The 17,292-nt window shown below is 38.5% G+C and overlaps 1 protein-coding gene across 1 annotated transcript in view; it reads right to left on the bottom strand.

Annotated features, from left to right (window-relative positions):
* The window catches only part of LOC140163497 (WD repeat-containing protein 90-like), an 89,631-nt gene that overhangs the window by 48,350 nt on the left and 23,989 nt on the right, over window positions 1–17,292 (bottom strand). The window contains exons 14-24 of the mRNA XM_072186810.1: window positions 16,290–16,408; window positions 15,318–15,479; window positions 14,390–14,511; window positions 13,741–13,857; window positions 11,972–12,207; window positions 10,466–10,605; window positions 9,534–9,795; window positions 8,967–9,134; window positions 7,726–7,854; window positions 6,981–7,108; window positions 373–407 (exon numbers count right to left, since the gene is read on the bottom strand). Coding sequence (XP_072042911.1) covers window positions 373–407; window positions 6,981–7,108; window positions 7,726–7,854; window positions 8,967–9,134; window positions 9,534–9,795; window positions 10,466–10,605; window positions 11,972–12,207; window positions 13,741–13,857; window positions 14,390–14,511; window positions 15,318–15,479; window positions 16,290–16,408 — 1,618 coding nt within the window. The remainder of the gene's footprint in view (window positions 1–372; window positions 408–6,980; window positions 7,109–7,725; window positions 7,855–8,966; window positions 9,135–9,533; window positions 9,796–10,465; window positions 10,606–11,971; window positions 12,208–13,740; window positions 13,858–14,389; window positions 14,512–15,317; window positions 15,480–16,289; window positions 16,409–17,292) is intronic.

The raw sequence follows: 17,292 nt of genomic DNA, 5'->3' as shown, positions 1-17,292 counted from the left end.
CGGCTGATATCCGATCAGATCCGATATCGGTAAAAAAAATTATTATTTTTAACCAAAAATTTTCGCGACTTTGGAGAACCACTGGACCTATTCTGAAAAAAAATTGGAAAAAAGTTACAAAAAATTCCAGTTTGTTATCCTTTGCAAACCATACTGCTTACCTAGCTTCATCTATCACATATTATAGATGCATTGGTTTTCCATGCATTTCTAATACAATAGTTGTGCTCGCACGAACTGTTCTGTCGCATAGGATTGACATCAATGACCTCTGCCTGTTATATGTGAGTTGCATCTAATGAGCAATTTGATTGGAGCTCACATGGTGTGATACACAGAGATTATGAATGATATTTAAGCTACAAGACTTACTGTCTCTTGTTGGTACTTCTTCACAATCAGACACTCTGAAACCAAATAAAATAAATACAAAATGTAGTCTTTAAGTTGAGTTTTGTATAATTTATAATTTGTGCATTCAACAACGCTATAATATTTTGCAGCAAACCTTTGACGAGAATGTATTTTAAGCGTATATGTGACACGATCTGGTCCATGGGGGCCAAAGGCGGCAAATTTGAAACTGAGATCAAGGTAAAAATATGAAGTAAAAAAAATAAAATACATAAGAAAATAGACATCAAAAACTTCATAACTTTAGAACCAAGTATGCTAGACCTTTGGTGTTTTCAGTAAATGATAGCTTATTGTATGTATAAAACCACTGGTCGTAAAAACAAAAACCAGGCCAAACCAAAACAACCTAGATGTAGAAGCTTAATCGTAACAATCATAAACTTTCAGAGCATTGTACAAAAGGCTTCTGAATTCCATGCCTTCATCGAGAGTAAATCACCCGACATAATACTCGGCACTGAATCATGGTTAGGCGAGAAGCATTTCTCTTCAGAATACTTTCCCAGCCATTACCGGGTGTCAAGAAATGACAGAACCACCAAGAGAGGTGGAGGTGTGTTCATCGCCATCAAAGACACCATCCCGTATATTGAAAGAATGTCGTATGTTGCCAATGTTTATCCCTACACTCCTTTTGCCGACCACAGTACTAATATGGTTGAAATAAAGACTCAGACTCCTCTTCCTGTGAAACCACCAAGAACTGTTTATCTCTGGAACAAAGTAGACGAGCAAAGTATTTAGAAAGATGCACAAGATTTCACTAATGAATTTCTGGATAGCAAACCGGAAGACTTGACTGTAAATGAAAATTGGTGCACCTTTAAAAATGCTATTTCCAACTTGGTCAAGAAACATGTTCCAAATAAGCAAGTTAAAGGACATCAACGCCTGGTTTACACAAAACCACAAGACTTTGTAGAAAGAAAGAACGCTACTACTTGAAGGCTGTGAAGCACAACGACCAGAAACACTGGGACAAATTTAAGACAATTAGAAAAGAAGTTGACAAGGAACTTCGAAAAGCCAGCAGAGAGTATGTTGCTGAACTTTCAGCCGCTGAAGACACAAAGAAATTCTGGAACTACATTAGATCCCGTAGAAAAGATAATGTTGGCATTCAGACATTGAAGATTGGAAACGAGACATTTGTAGACGACCAATCCAAAGCTGATAAACTAGCTGAACAATTCCAAAGTGTGTTTTCAATTGAAGATCCCAATCTTCCTTTATTACCAACTTAGTCCATACCCAGATATCCCTGACATTGAAATCACCGTTGATGGTGTTGAGAAACTTCTTTCGTCGCTTCAGACAAATAAAGCTGTTGGGCCGGACGAACTTCCAAATGCTGCATTGAAAATTGCTTCAGCTGAATTAGCACCAGCCCTGCAGTTCCTTTTTGAACAGAGTTTGGACCAAAGCACATTACCTGACGACTGGAAGAGAGCGAACATTTCACCCATTCATAAACAAGGCGGTTCTCGAACCACGAGTCTCGCCTGCTTTCGCGATCGCCTGCTTTTACGATTACTTTTGGTAGAAGTAAATGAACCTGCAACAACCCATGGCGATTTGCCTGTTCAATTTGAGCTTGATTGAGCTTTGATGATCCCAAAATGACCTTCCAAAAAATTGGCTCTAAATGTTGACTGTACCCACCAAGTTTCATGCCCATACGACAGTTTTTAGTAAATTTGACCTCAGATGACCCCTGGGTGACCCCGAAATGCCCTTCCAAAATTTGACTCTTAATGTTGACTGTAACCACTAAGTGTCATGCCCGTACGACAGTTTTTAGTAATTTGACCTCAGATGACCCCTGGGTGACCTTGGATGACCCCTAAATTACCTTCTGAAACTTTGACTCTAAATGTTGACTGTACCCACCAAGTTTCATGCCCATATGGCAGTTTTTAGTAATGTGACCTCAGATGACCCCTGTGTGACCTTGGATGGCCCCGAAATTACCTTCCGAAACTTTGACTCCAAATGTTCACTGTACCCACCAAGTGTCATGCCCATATGACAGTTTTTAGTAATTTGACCTCAGATGACCCTTGGGTGACCTCGGATGAACCCGAAATAAGCTTCCGAAAATTTTACTCCAAATGTTGACTGTACCCACCAAGTTTCATGCCCATACGACAGTTTTTAGTAATTTGACCTCAGATGACCCCTGGGTGACCTCGGATGACCCCGAAATAATCTTCCGAACATTTTACTCTAAATGTTGACTGTACCCACCAAGTTTCATGCCCATACGACAGTTTTTAGTATTTTGACCTCAGATGACCCCTGGGTGACCTCGGATGACCCCGAAATAATCTTCTGAACATTTGACTCTAAATGTAGATTGTACCCACCAAGTTTCATGCCCATACGACAGTTTTTAGTAATTTGACCTTAGATGACCCCTGGGTGACCTCGGATGACCCCAAAAGAATCTTCCGAACATTTTACTCTAAATGTTGATTGTAACCACCAAGTTTCATGCCCATACGACAGTTTTTAGTAATTTGACCTCAGATGACCCCCCCCCCCAACTTCGAGTGTGTGGGAGGGGGCCACATGGGGGGGGGTGCTAGTGAACATTTGACTCGATGTAGCACCCCAACAGAGACATTTTTGACATAAAACCCGTTTTAAACATTTTTTGAAAAAATGCTTCCTTCACCCTAAAAAGGTGCTTTTAAATTTTCAGTTCCCTATCCTTTTGTACATGAGAGACATTCTTCGAAGTCTTTTTTTGGCCTAATAACTTGGCCTACATGACCGAAATTGATATATATAATGCACAATATAAAAACATTATTTCATTGAATTTTTGACCCCCCCAAATTCGAGTGTGTGGGAGGGGGCCACATGGGGGGGTGCTAGTGAACATTTGACTCGATGTAGCACCCCAACAGAGACATTTTTGACATAAAAACCCGTTTTAGACATTTTTTTGAAAAAATGCTTCCTTCACCCTAAAAAGGTGCTTTTAAATTTTCAGTTTCCTATACTTTTGTACATGAGAGACATTCTTCAAAGTCCTACATGACCGAAATTGATATATGTAATGCGCAATATAAAAACAATATTTCATTAAATTTTGACACCCCCCAACTTTGAGTGTGTGGGAGGGGCCACATGGGGGGTACTAATGTGCATCCTCTCGTCATACTACCCCCTACCACATTATGTTGACCGTACCCACCAAGCATCGTGCCCATACGACAGTTTTAGTCATTTGACCTCAGATGACCCCTGGATGACCTTGGGTGACCTTGACGCATTAACCAATACAAACTTGTTCTGTCTGGGGTGAAGATGCACCCACCCACCAAGTTTGAAGAATGTGCGACCTCTAGTCTCCGAGAAAATAGGTTTTTGCATTTTATGCATAAATTATGCAAATTAGGTACTTAATTACCATATTTTGCGCTGAAAATCGAATCGGTTTGAGATCCTCTGGTCATACTACCCCCTACCACGTTTCATCATCATAGGGCTTAGGGATCTTACGAATCCCCCAGATACAGCTCCACAAGGCGGATTTCTTCAGATTTCCAACCATATTTGTAGAATCGTTCCGCATAAATTATGCAAATTAACAACTAAATGTGCATACTTTTCAGCGAAAAACTAATCAGGTGATCAGCAGATGTGTATCATAGCTGACACCAGGTTTCGATACCATGCGCCCGACGGATCTTGAGATAGTCTGTCCACAAACTCCGCTATCAATTTGCGCTGATTTTCGATAAATTATGCAAATTAGCTATGTTAATTTGCATATTTTTCCCCGAAACATACGGATTACGGAGCAAACTTGGATACCCTTCCTCCCACCAAGTAGCGTCGCCAGTAAGTCTTACGGTTCCCCAGATACAGCTCCGGACGGACACACATACATACATACATACATCCACACACACACCCCCACACACGGACGGACAGACAGAAATAGTGATTACTAAGTCCCATCCTGAACAAAGTTCAGGCGAGACAAAAAGGGCCAAAGTCAGACCCGGCAAACTATCGCCCCATCTCGCTGACTTGTGTCTGTTGCAAGCTGATGGAGCACATCATTGACAGCCAGATTATGAAGTTTCTCAGTTCCCAAAACATCCTCACAGATGCTCAACATGCATTTAGAAAATCTAGATCATGCGACACACAACTCATCGCAACTATTCATGACCTTACTACAAACCATAATAATCATCAGACGACTGACATCGCCATCTTAGACTTCAGTAAGGCGTTTGATGTTGTGCCCCACCAGCGCTTACTGCAGAAGCTTAAGTTTTATGGTATTAGGAATAAAACTTCCCGGTGGATTGAAGCTTTTCTCACCGACCGTCTCCAGAGGGTAAGGGTCAACGGTTGTACTTCAGCCTGGAAACCAGTCCTGAGCGGTGTGCCACAAGGCACAGTGTTGGGCCCGCACCTTTTCATTTTGTTTATAAATGACATCGCCGATGCTGTTGAATCGACCACAAGACTGCATTATATATAAAGCCATCAATTCGCAAGAAGACAAAACTTCTCTTCAGTCCGACCTCACACGTCTTGTTAACTGGTCCAAAGACTGGGGCATGAGATTTAACGCATCCAAATGCAAAGTAATGAGGGTGTCCAGGAAAAGACAACCAGGTTCTGCGAAGTATTCTATGCTGGTGAAACCTTGGAAGAAACCGCGGAGGATAAGTACCTCGGTGTCTTCATACAAAATAACCTGAAATGGGACAAGCAGTCGCAACATGCTGCAAATAAAGCAACAAAGATGCTAAACTTTGTTCAGAGAAACTTTCATCATTGTTCCAAAAATGTTAAAGAAAACCTGTACCAAACCATTGTTCAACCACACTTGGAGTATGCTTCCGCCGCTTGGAACCCTGGTACGAAGAAAAATAAACAAATTCTTCAGAAAGTCCAACGAAGAGCAGCTCGGTTTGTGTGCAGCGACTTTAGGCGAAAATCAAGTGTCACAAAAATGCTCACCGACCTTAAATGGGACCTCATCGAAACCAGACGCCAGACGCTCCGACTAACTACCCTTCATAAAATCATCAACCAGGACATCGACCTCGACGCCGACTTATACACCAAAAAGAAAGCATCCAGATCCAGACGAAGCCACAACAAGCAATTCGAAGTGCAACACCACACCTCCACACCCTACATCCAGTCTTTTTTCCCCGAAGCTATTTCCCTTTGGAACGCCCTTCCTCAATCTTCAGTTGCCATGCCCACCTCGCCACCTTCAAGACTTCCATCCAAGACCAAGACCACCAACTTCACAGCCCCTGTTAGATCACCGGACCACTCTCGTCAACTTCCAGTATAGTCCCTGGTGGACTCTTCGGGAGTGATATCTACAAGGTACAAGGTATGTAATAATTACAGTAACTCAATTTTCAAAAATGCCATGGACCAAATCGTGTCACATATCGCCTATTTACTGCGTTGAAAGGCACCTGTATCTTGATTGGCTGCTGAGGCGATCTGCAGTTACCGAGTGGAAATTTATGAATGAACTTTGCGCCATACACGTTGTTAACATCATGGTATGCGCTCGTCAAAGGTTTACTACAAATATTATTGACCAACTTTCAATTCCTTCACAAAATGACAAAGAAATTAAGTTATGATACATAAAGTGTGTGGGGAGCCAGGAATTATTGTACACATCTTAAATTTATAGGGCGATCAAAATTCCTTTTACCATGGCTGATCACGCCAGCAGTCTCTCAGCAGTACCGTGTAATTACAACACTATGGTAAAAGTAATCTTGTTTGATGGGGATCTTTTATAAGTTCAACTTTCTACTACGAAAAAGTTGAGAAAATGTAGATATATCAGGTAACAATATATGTGTATGTCTCCTGTTAAAATCTGCTCCTCCCTCATTCTCTTGTTGATAGTAAAAAGTTTGATTTTGAAATCTTTAAAATATTTTTTAATTTATACTTATTATTCAGAGCTACAAACCCTTTTCAATGTGCTCAAGATTTTTCAAATCAGCACTTTACCTTCAAAATGTGTATTTTTACTCTCCTAAGTACAAAGGGAGATCCTGTAATCCTTAAGCACTATTGCAGTGTTTTTCCAGTATTTTTAGTACATGCAACCAGTACAAAATACTGTACATAAAATAGTACTAGTAAAAAGCTCAGGGATTGAGTTTTAAGACATAACATGCGAGTGTGATCGCAGACCATCGAGCACCTTAAATCGCCTGTCCAAGTGCGATTTATAGCACACCTCAATTCCTAAACTTCTTACCGAGTGCAATTTAATAGCACACCTGACAGCCCGCTTTAACATTTGCAAAAGTGCAATTTGCAGCATGCCTGCTATTTTCAAAACTCAACCCCTGGAAGCTCTGCTTATTCCATTTTCCCTGTTCAAATACACAGTGTGTATTTCAACACAGCAATATCTAGTTACATGTTTGTAAACTTATTAAAATGTTCCTCATACTTCTTTCTGCTCTTTTAAAAAGTATGCTGATCCATGCAGGGTTTTCATTGAGCACACAACATAATTCATATATTTAATTTTGACTTACGATGGTTGTGAGTCCATCTTAGCACCATGGAAATCCCAGAAGAAGATCGCATCTCCTACAGTGACTAATCCTAATCTATCTGGTGTGAAACGCACCTGCTGTATAACATCACAGTGACCTATGAAAACCTGAAGATAGATGAAAACACAGCATGAAATTAGATGCAGGATTCAACCACTGATGTGATAATCTGTTTAGGCTGCCACAGGCCAGATAAACCATTTAAAATAAATTAAAAGAGGACTGTGTAGGGTCTTAGCTAGGATTTGACTCTGAAAACATAAACCTGACCTCTGTTGCTTCTGGAGGTTCGGTCAGTTCAAAGAGCTATTGTTTATATATAATATTATAGACTTCATTTATTAGTCTGGTCTTGTTTTGAGTTCACAGAACTTATTCAAGCATTATTTTCAGAATTTAGCATAATGTCACAGCTATTAATTTTGCCTGTTGCCAAAATGATGGGTGGCTAGCTAACACCCTGGGACTGTGTCATTTCATCATATGTGACATACTTTGATTCCAACTAGGACAAGGTCTATTGTAAAAGCTCATAGCATGTTGCAACCAGTTATACTAGGGATGAAAGGTTCTCATTACAACTGCAGTTCATTAAAAAATTTTGCCTACCACTCTCCACTGCAGTTTCAACAATCCCTTTTGATATGAGCACCTATGTTTCTAAAATAAAGTTGAGATTTTTATTTACTAATCATTATTTTTTAAATAATAAAGTCCTTCTGACCTGGAAGTTAAGGTCTAGTCTCATGTGTAGATCCCATATCTTGACCACCTTATCTCCTGTTGTTGCTAAATGACGACAATCATTACACACATGTAGATTAGTAATGCCTGACCTATGCACATTGGACACCTGTGGATAAAACACAAGATACATAGATGTATTGAGCTATTGCAGTTGAAATCCATACTTCAATATGGAAGACATGATCTTAATTTTCTACACAGGGGGGTGTGAATTTCAAATGGGACTACCTGAATAGGTGACTCTATTTGAAATCTACACTCCCTGTGTAGGAGGTTAAAGCCATGTCTTCCATAGGAGTTGTATAGATATCAACTGGGTTTGAAGAAAGCTGGTAATATTTCACCTCCTTTGATCATGCCTGTCAACATGCTAAGACATTTTGGTCAAAGCTGCATCCAGCCACACTACCAGTACGTATGATGCATTCAAACAATCATCCATTTGGATGTTTGTATTATCCAAATCCAAGAAAGGCTCTAGCCCAGAAAGGCCAAATTCAAAACAATTCCTTGTAAGGCATGCTGGAGGGAAGTTTTTCACAAAGTTAACAACCTACTTAGGAAATGGGCAGTTGATAAGTATGAAAATAGTGTGCTCTAATACTTTCCCTGGCAGTCTTGTTGATGTTCCCATTGGTGCGGAGTTTACACATACTGTATCTACATGTAGTTGATTGGCATGCTATAGTGTATTTTGCTTTCATTTCCCACATTACTACTCTGATTACTCACTCTGTCATTTAGTGTTCAGATTGTACAATACCCTGATTAAAAAAAGATTGAGTGATATAAATATTTTGCCCCCATCAGATGTTGAACTAGGAACCTCATGGTATCAAGGGCGCTGATTTTACCTACTTTTATTACAACAAGTATGCAAATTTACTAAAACCCGTTTTAACACTTTGTAACATGTAATGTTTGCAAGTACCTTATTAAGTAACCTCCCAGACCTCACATCTTAAGTTTGTTTGGTTTATAATTGGCAAAATTTATTCTGTTTTTGTTACTGCACACATTAATAAAGTCCCAACTTACTCTTGTGTAAATTCCCATAGGCGCCTCACGTCACATATTAATAATGCAACACGTGTTAAAGTGCTGTGTCCAACAGCGTGCACGCTATTCTATATCAAAACACAATGTAATGAGCCTCATTTTTTCGGCAATTATAAGTCAAACAAACTATAGCCTAAGTAGCTCTAACATATAATATACCTTATTGAGTAACCTTCCAGACCTAGCATCTAGCCTCAGTAGATGTGAATTTGATGTGGCAACTAGAAGTTGTTTAGTCTTGGATGGTGCATAGCAAACTTTAGCAGCAGTATCAATCATTGGACCCTCAGTATCACCTCCCATAGAAGATATGTCAACTCTTAAAATCTGAAAATGACCAAATGTTAACAGTATAAAACACTGGCAGTGAAACAAAATGTGATAAAATTACATTTAAAACATCAAAAGAAAACAAAAGAACATACATAAAAGACACAAATGAATGTCAATAAAGTGAGCCATGCTAACTGGGTCACCAGAAAGTGGAAAGAGAGCTTTGCAAAAAAAAAAGGCTCTGAACACCAATTGAACACTATAACCTTTATAAATTGGCTAAATTGAAAGGAAAATACATCAAATTACAGCAGCGGCCTGAAACTGACAAAAATAGCTCAATTACATATTTAAGGCAAGTAGCAGCATGCATTCTGAGTAGTGGCAAGTGATCGCCAAGTAGCACAACTGTGCACCTAAGGCGCGGCATTGGCTTCACTACAACAAACATACCTCATCCAAAGACCTAGCATCCACAAAGGTGACGGTAAACTCAGATGGACCCACAAAAGCAACATGTTTGCCTTCTTCACTCATAGCTAATGCATCAGGACCGTATCTATCACCCTTAGCAACCATGTTGCCTAGCAAGCGAGCCACTGGATAGGATTCCTGTGATGCATCATAGAGAGCTAAGCTGCCTAGTGAGCAGCATGAGATGAGATAGTTGCTGTTTGGTGTGTAGATGAGACCAGTGATTTTACCTCGATGCTGTCTGGTAAAGAAAATATAAACATGACGGTATAGTACAAAGTGTTAAATAAGGAAGCCCATGTTTTTTAAATGTGACACGATCTGGTCCATGGAGGCCAAAGGCAGCAAATTTGAAATTGAAATAAGAGCAGAAATACGGAGTAAAAAAGCAACAAAATACATTTAAGTAAATGGACATCACAAAACTTCATAACTTTAGGACCAACTATGCTACAGCCCTTTGGTATTTTCAGTATATGATAGCTTGATGTGTAATAATTTAATATAGTAACTCATTTTTCAAAAATTTAACAAATCTGTCTATAGTATACCTAAACACAAAAGATAACAAAGCCACCTGTATTTTCGTTAACTTTAAAAAAAAAAATTATTCTATTTATTCATTATTCATTTGGCAAAATTGACAACACTACAGAAAATAACAAATAAGCAATCAAGCATCATCACACAAGAAACACACAACCAAGTCAATGAGCCACTATTTTATTTTCAATAACTTTGTTTTTGTTTCTCCTGAGTAATCATCGCCCAATGCTTGTACATGCAATACTATAATTTGTTCTACTTATAATTGGCAAAAATTATTAGGTTATATACACACCTCCACAGTTTGAATGTGGCTGCAAACACACCCCCCCACAACACACCCCTACACACACTAACAGTCCTACCTTAATTCAGCAAGCAGGCTAGTGTTTGAAACACTGAACACTCGTACACAGCCATTATCAAAACCACAGGCAAAACAATGAAGTGATGGATGGTAGGCAATTGAGCATGGGCAGTCTTGTGGAGAGTTGAAGTCAAATAACTGCAACAAATAGACACATTAAAGTGTGTCAAATCAATTTCTTTGGTTATCACAGCTAGGTGAGGTTTTCCTTCAGATATGAATGCTGACCCAATACTACCTTTCTGCACAACTATCACTGTACCTACCCAATGTCAAAATAATTGCTGTTTAAGTGATAACCACAAAATTAAAACCAGAGAACCCAGACTCCCTATACCACTATATGTGACCGTCCACATCAGAAAATCTCACAATTTGATTTCACTTTCCAAACTCGAGCAAGGTATACGGACTATAGAATGCAGGAGGACAACTACATCAACATGTCCTCAAAAATACACCATGTAGCGACTTTTTAAGTCACTCAGCCCCTATTTTCAAGAATTACAATTTGCTTAATGTTTATGATAGTTATGATCTCGAACTAAGCACTTTCATGTACAAGTATAATACCAATCTGTTACCAAAGGCCTTCAATAGTTATTTCGTTGAGCAGAGGAATCACCTCAGGTATCACACAAGAAACGCTGAAGATTACAAGATCTGTCTTACAAAAACAGAGTTTGCTAACAAAACAATAAGAACCGCCGGGCCAAGAAAATGGCATTCGATTGACAGATGCGCCAAAACGGCTACATCAGTAAAACTCTTTAGATCCCAAATTAAAACAAACCTTATGGAAATGTACACTTAATATCTCTTTGATTTACTTTGATTTACTTATTTTTATTTTTCTCTCTTTGACAACAAAGAATCGATTAAAATTAACTGATCTCTTAGCATTTATACTATAATCACAAAATGTCAGCTTTCGTGTCGATATTCGTAAGTGAGCATATGTTATGAAATCCTAATGAATGAATGTATGAAAGATGAAAGAGGGTGGGGGGGGTGTTTGTATGTATGTATTTGTATTTTATTAGACAAATTAAGAAACTTAGGCTAAGGTTAAGGGGGTGCTTGTTCAGGCCTTTTTTGGCCTTCTGAGCATCTCCTCATTCAAATGTGTTGTCTTGCTGTTATTGTATTGTTGTATTTTGAATGAAATAAAGACTGATTGATTGATATACATATTTCAATATTCAAAAATACACCATGTGGTGATATACAAATTTCAATACTATATCAGTTGTCAGTTTTATCCAATATCAAATAACATGACCAACACCCTCTGGGTATGTCATCCCAAGTATAGAAAAAACAAGCACACAAAACCACACACTACTACAAACCATGTATCAACAGTCAAAGTCCACGCGATAGAGAGTTGCGTGCTTTCGCGATTACACGATAGACCGTAAAAATATGTTTGGGTGATGCTGAAACTTTGACTGCTTGTATAATACGTGGTCTGTAATCTTGTTTGTCCATGCATAAAACCCACCTGTCGTGATGTATCTAGATCCCATATTCTAATAGTATGGTCTTCAGACACTGTAGCCAGTTGCCTCCTCACAGGATCTAATGACATAGCCAATACTCTGTGTGTATGTGATCTCATTAAGGTGATGTAGTTGCGTGTGGAGACGTCTAGTATACCCAGATTACCAGTGGTTGTCCCTGCTAATATGTGCAGACCATCCTGTGTCATGCCAACAGCTGTTACTGCACCTTCATGTTCTGAGTTGATTACAAAATATGTAATGGGCTATTCCATTTAAAATCCACATTACCCCTGTGGAAGATTTTGGAAATATCTTCTACAAGGGGATCCGGAGTATGAATTTCAAATGGAATGAACAGAAAGATTCAACCTGAATCTTCCAAAGAGGGAGTATGAGTTTCAAATGGAGCTGCCTAATGTGGTCATTCCACTGGAAATCCATACTCCCCCTGTGGAAGATGTTTCCAAAATCTTCCACAGGGGTAACATGGATTTTAAATGGAATAGCCCAATTATATAGAAATTTGGTTGAAAATTTATCGCACACTATTGTTTCATGGTAGGTGGTAGATGGGGCATCCGACTAGAAAACAGAAGTTCATGGGTTTGAATCCCATGCCGCAGGGTTCGGTTTTTGCCGGCAAAAACCAGTTTTTGCTGGTAAAGTGGTAAAAACTGGCAAAAACTCACATATGTGACCATCCACCACGAAGTGATCATTTTCTGTTTATTGTTTTATCGGACATCTAGAAGTGAAGTTATGGTTCATCAAAGGCCAATTTCCTAATATATTTTACATAGAAATCCAATACTGTTTTTGATTGTATCTCAAAATGGAAAATGCCGACTTTACGACCAGTTTGTGGTGGATGGGCACATATAGTCAATCAAACATTAAAAAGTAACACAGAAAGCTCATAACAGTAACACAAAACTTTTAATGAATCATTCAAGATATTTTTTATCTGATAAAGTCCCAAAAATGAAAATGTTTTGAATTTGATATGCACTCAGGAAATTATTTTTGTAACTTAATAATTTGTTTTGAGATGAAAAAACTGAACTATAAATCATTTTTTTTAGTTTTTGCCAAGCGGTTAAAACCATGTTTTTTTCCACCTGCGAACCCTGTCTGCCGGGATATTTCCTTTGTTTTTCCAGTTGGGTTGTACGCCATGCGGGATTTCATTTATATGTTGTCTATGATTAACTTTTTCTTATTTCTCACAAACTATGATTGCTTACCGAGAGGAAGCTTTCATCCAGAATTCTCTTGGATGTCTTCAGCCCCAATAACAGGTACTTGGGGGTGTTATTGGCTATTCTGAGCCTATATGTTGTCTAGTTTGATAATTGTAACACTTTGGGTTGGTTAACTGTTTACTCTTTCCTTTATAATATATTCCGTCACATCTTGTAGCGAGCAATCTTTCCTCATTCATTATGTTTATTCTTTTGCAATGCAGGATGTGGAACCCCATTATTATTTGTTTAATGCTGGGTTAATGATTAAGCATAAATTATTGATCTCCTGTACTTTGGTACCTATGTAATATCCATTGTGTATATTGTATACCCCAAATGCCTGCATTAGTACCCAGTTTAACCGTTTACCAGTGGCGGCTGGTAGTCTGGTGGGCCCGAGCCCATTACCTACTTTATTATTTCATGAATGAAAACATGGACTAAATGGTAGCATTGCAGTGTATTTCTTTAATATTATCTTTTCACTGATGTCATATACTTCTATCATTCCAAATTAATCTTACCAGCTTCTAAGAAGACATTCTTGAAGTCCAGTGGCCAAAGTCTAAGATATCCATCATCTGAACCAGTCACACAGAATGATTCATTCACACACATTGCATTGATGGCAATACCTGTGCCTACAAAATAACATAACATATTGAAAGATGTTATCATTGAGGTAGACAGTCTAAATATCCATCATCTGAACCAGTCACACAGAATGATTCATTCACACACATTGCATTGATGGCAATACCTGTGCCTTTTCCTCCATTACTCCTAACAAAGTCCAAAAGTTAAACTGCAGCCATCTAATATTAAGCTACATGTATTTGCCTTTAATTAGGATCTAAAATAAGAATACGGTATGTATATATATAGAGTTCCTTCTCCATATAGACTCATCTTCATAGTCAGACCAGGGCTGCTCTAACTTGTTTTGTGCATACCGACCATAGGGTCCTTGGGGTCAGTTAACCTCTGATCCGTTTAACCATCCCATAAAGCTATACACATTTATTAACCTCTAAATTAATCTTCAAGAACTGAAAGAACACCGGCCTCTATTGTACATTTTAATTTTAAAATAATCATGGTTATTCAGACAAACACTTCTTTGGGTCAACAGCCTCAATATCATACATGTAACTGGTTAAAACATGATGTTACCTGATTTGAATGTTTCTTTCTCCTTCATTTCTTTTCCAGCAGGAAGCAGTCTTCTGATATGCGTCACTGAGACTCGTTCATAGTCTATTTCAAAAATATGACCTGATTTTGTACAAGCATACCTGAAATTCAATAAGAAAAATAACATTGAGGGAAGCTAGTCAGTTCAATATCAGAAATGGCTTGCATGCAAGCACCTAGGTATGTAATTACCTAATGACCCCAATTAGTGATAACATTACTGCCTGTAACGAGTTCCAAACAAAATTCACTCACATCACATCAATAATAAAGGTCACTTAGAAATCAGCACTGAAATTACTGGAAATTATTTTGAGAGAATAATGATAAGAGCAGGGCTCAGTTTCTTCCTTCTTTTTCATGTAACTTAAAATTGGGATATGAAATAGAATTCTGCAGACGGTTCTGAACTTCAAATGACAAAAAAATAGGACAAATACAATTTTGTAACTTGAAATCTACATAGAGTATACTATGTATACTACAAACTATGAAGGCCTATACTATATGCACCAATGCTATAGCTTCCTTGTATTGTTAGCTCAGTTGGTTCGAGTAGGGTCCCATGTTCAAATCCTGTGCAATGGTTAAATGCTTCTTCACTTGGCAACTTGAAGGGGAAGAATAAATTGGAATCATTCTTTTAACCTTGCATACTCTTAATCACCATATTTTCTCTATTCACTAGAATTAATATTAATTATAAAAAAGAAACAGAACTTGGAATCTTGAGCCCACACAGTATACAATTAATCATTGATGTCATTAGATTCCTTGATAGCTCAGTTGGTTTAAGCAGTAACTAGATACCCAAGGATCCCAGGTTCGAATCCTGGTCGAGGATGACACATTTTTCCTTGGCTGACTAGGCGGAAAGAATAAATAAATTGACTCATTATAAACTTACACTATCTTGTCTGCCGGTTCCATGCCAGGCTGTGGACCAACTTCAAATGCTACATCAGTGAATTGTGGCATGTGAATATCCCCCAGTGCTACTGGAGCTGATCGTAGAGAGCCATTACGTACACGCCATACTCTCACATTGTCATCCCCACAGGATACCATTCTGTGAGTCACATGAACGAGAAGACAACAAATTTGTATGTAATGAGTATGTTTAGCGAGTAGGCTTAACATAGACAATTAAATGGGGACATTTTCTGGTCTAAAACCCACCAGAAGGGGACATCTGACGACCAGGGATGTACCCGGTTGTAGAGACTTCTTCCCCTTCACTTGTATACCTAAAAGTGACAAAAATAGCATTAAGATGTCCCTAGTTAAGGGGTGTAGGACATGTATGCGATTGTAGGTTTTAGACATTTGTGTGATTTTGTGTGTTTTCGCACACAAAACGTCCCCAGTTAACACATAAATGTCCCTAATTGTCACATGAATGTCACCAATTGGTGGGTTTTAGGCTAGAATTGCGTGTCCCCAATGGTAGGTTTTATGCAAGCATCTCCAATCGACACACAGTACAAGAGGGGGCGAGTGTATGACTCTTAATTTTGACACTTAACAATCTAGTTTACTCTTCATATTGTTAATTCAAATAAGTGCATGTGTAAGTGCCTGCCTGCTGAGCACCCCCACATATATCATTGTGCAGCTTCCACACAAGATTGACAAATTCTCTCTCAATTTCCAGTGGGCTAGTGCCAAATTCAATGTGTACAATACCTCTACCAATGGGAAACATAGGGGGATCTAATGCATTTCTACAGTATTCTAGTCCACTAAACATGAAGCGAATTAGCATGATTGGCTGGGTGGATATATAGGTCTGCATTTAAAGATGTGAGAACACACATTTGTCCTCTTTTAATATTCATTCTGTGATTATATACATTACACACATACAACACGGCCCTACCTGGTCCTATCGTATGGTGATATCTTCATAGTTTTTATATCCACATCGCTATGTGCTTTAGCCATCACAGACACCTCGCCTCTCTTAATCACTCTTGATGTATCCCATATGACAACCATCTACATTGGACAAGAAACAATTAGCAGTAGTATTGGACAACTTAGTCTTCATGTTTGCTTCAGCTTGTCAGCAACATTTTAAATGATCTTTACATGTTGATCAGCATTAACGGTAAGAATTCAATTACTAGGCCCATAATTTGCAAGTACACCAACATCTTGTAGGCGAAAAATGGAGCTTAAGTTACACTCACTCAAAATGTAACTATTATTTGTAATCAAAATACATTGAAATAAATATTCATATCAATTGAGTGTTATGGGCTGTGGCCATGTCACACTGATTTAAATTAAGGACATGTGTAAACATAATAGCTGATTGGTTAATTATGCAAATTCAACAGAATGTCATAGCCATGGCAAACACGGCCCTCTGGAGATGTCTGAAGAAAATAAAGGAACAGCAATATATACTTCGCACTCCTAAGACCACATCTAGAATATTCCTGTGTTGTATGGGACCCTTTTACATCATCAGACATCCACCGTCTTGAAATGATACAGCACAGGGCAGCGTATAATTACATACATAAATGAATTCAGGATTAATCCTACAAACTTACATCCCTGAAAATAATTCAAATTTAGACCCAAGGGCCTCTGGTTCGTGCATATGAATCTTTTTAGATGTCCGTAAAAAGTAAAGTAACAGCTGCACTTTGCACTCGTAAGACCACATCTAGAATATGCCTGTGTTGTATGGGACCCTTTTACATCATCAGACATCCACCGTCTTGAAATGATACAGCACAGGGCAGCGCAAAATTAGATACATATGACAAAATAATACACATTCAAACCCAAGGGCCTCTGGTTCGTGCATATGAAAAGTAAAGGAACAGCTACATACTTTACGCTTGTAAGACCACATCTACATAGAATAT

This window comes from Amphiura filiformis, chromosome 11 (assembly GCF_039555335.1).
Source record: "Amphiura filiformis chromosome 11, Afil_fr2py, whole genome shotgun sequence".
In the NCBI taxonomy this organism is placed as follows: Eukaryota; Metazoa; Echinodermata; class Ophiuroidea; order Amphilepidida; family Amphiuridae; genus Amphiura; species Amphiura filiformis.
The sequence above is the reverse complement of the archived record's forward strand: the minus strand, read 5'-3'. Positions and strand labels throughout refer to the sequence as shown.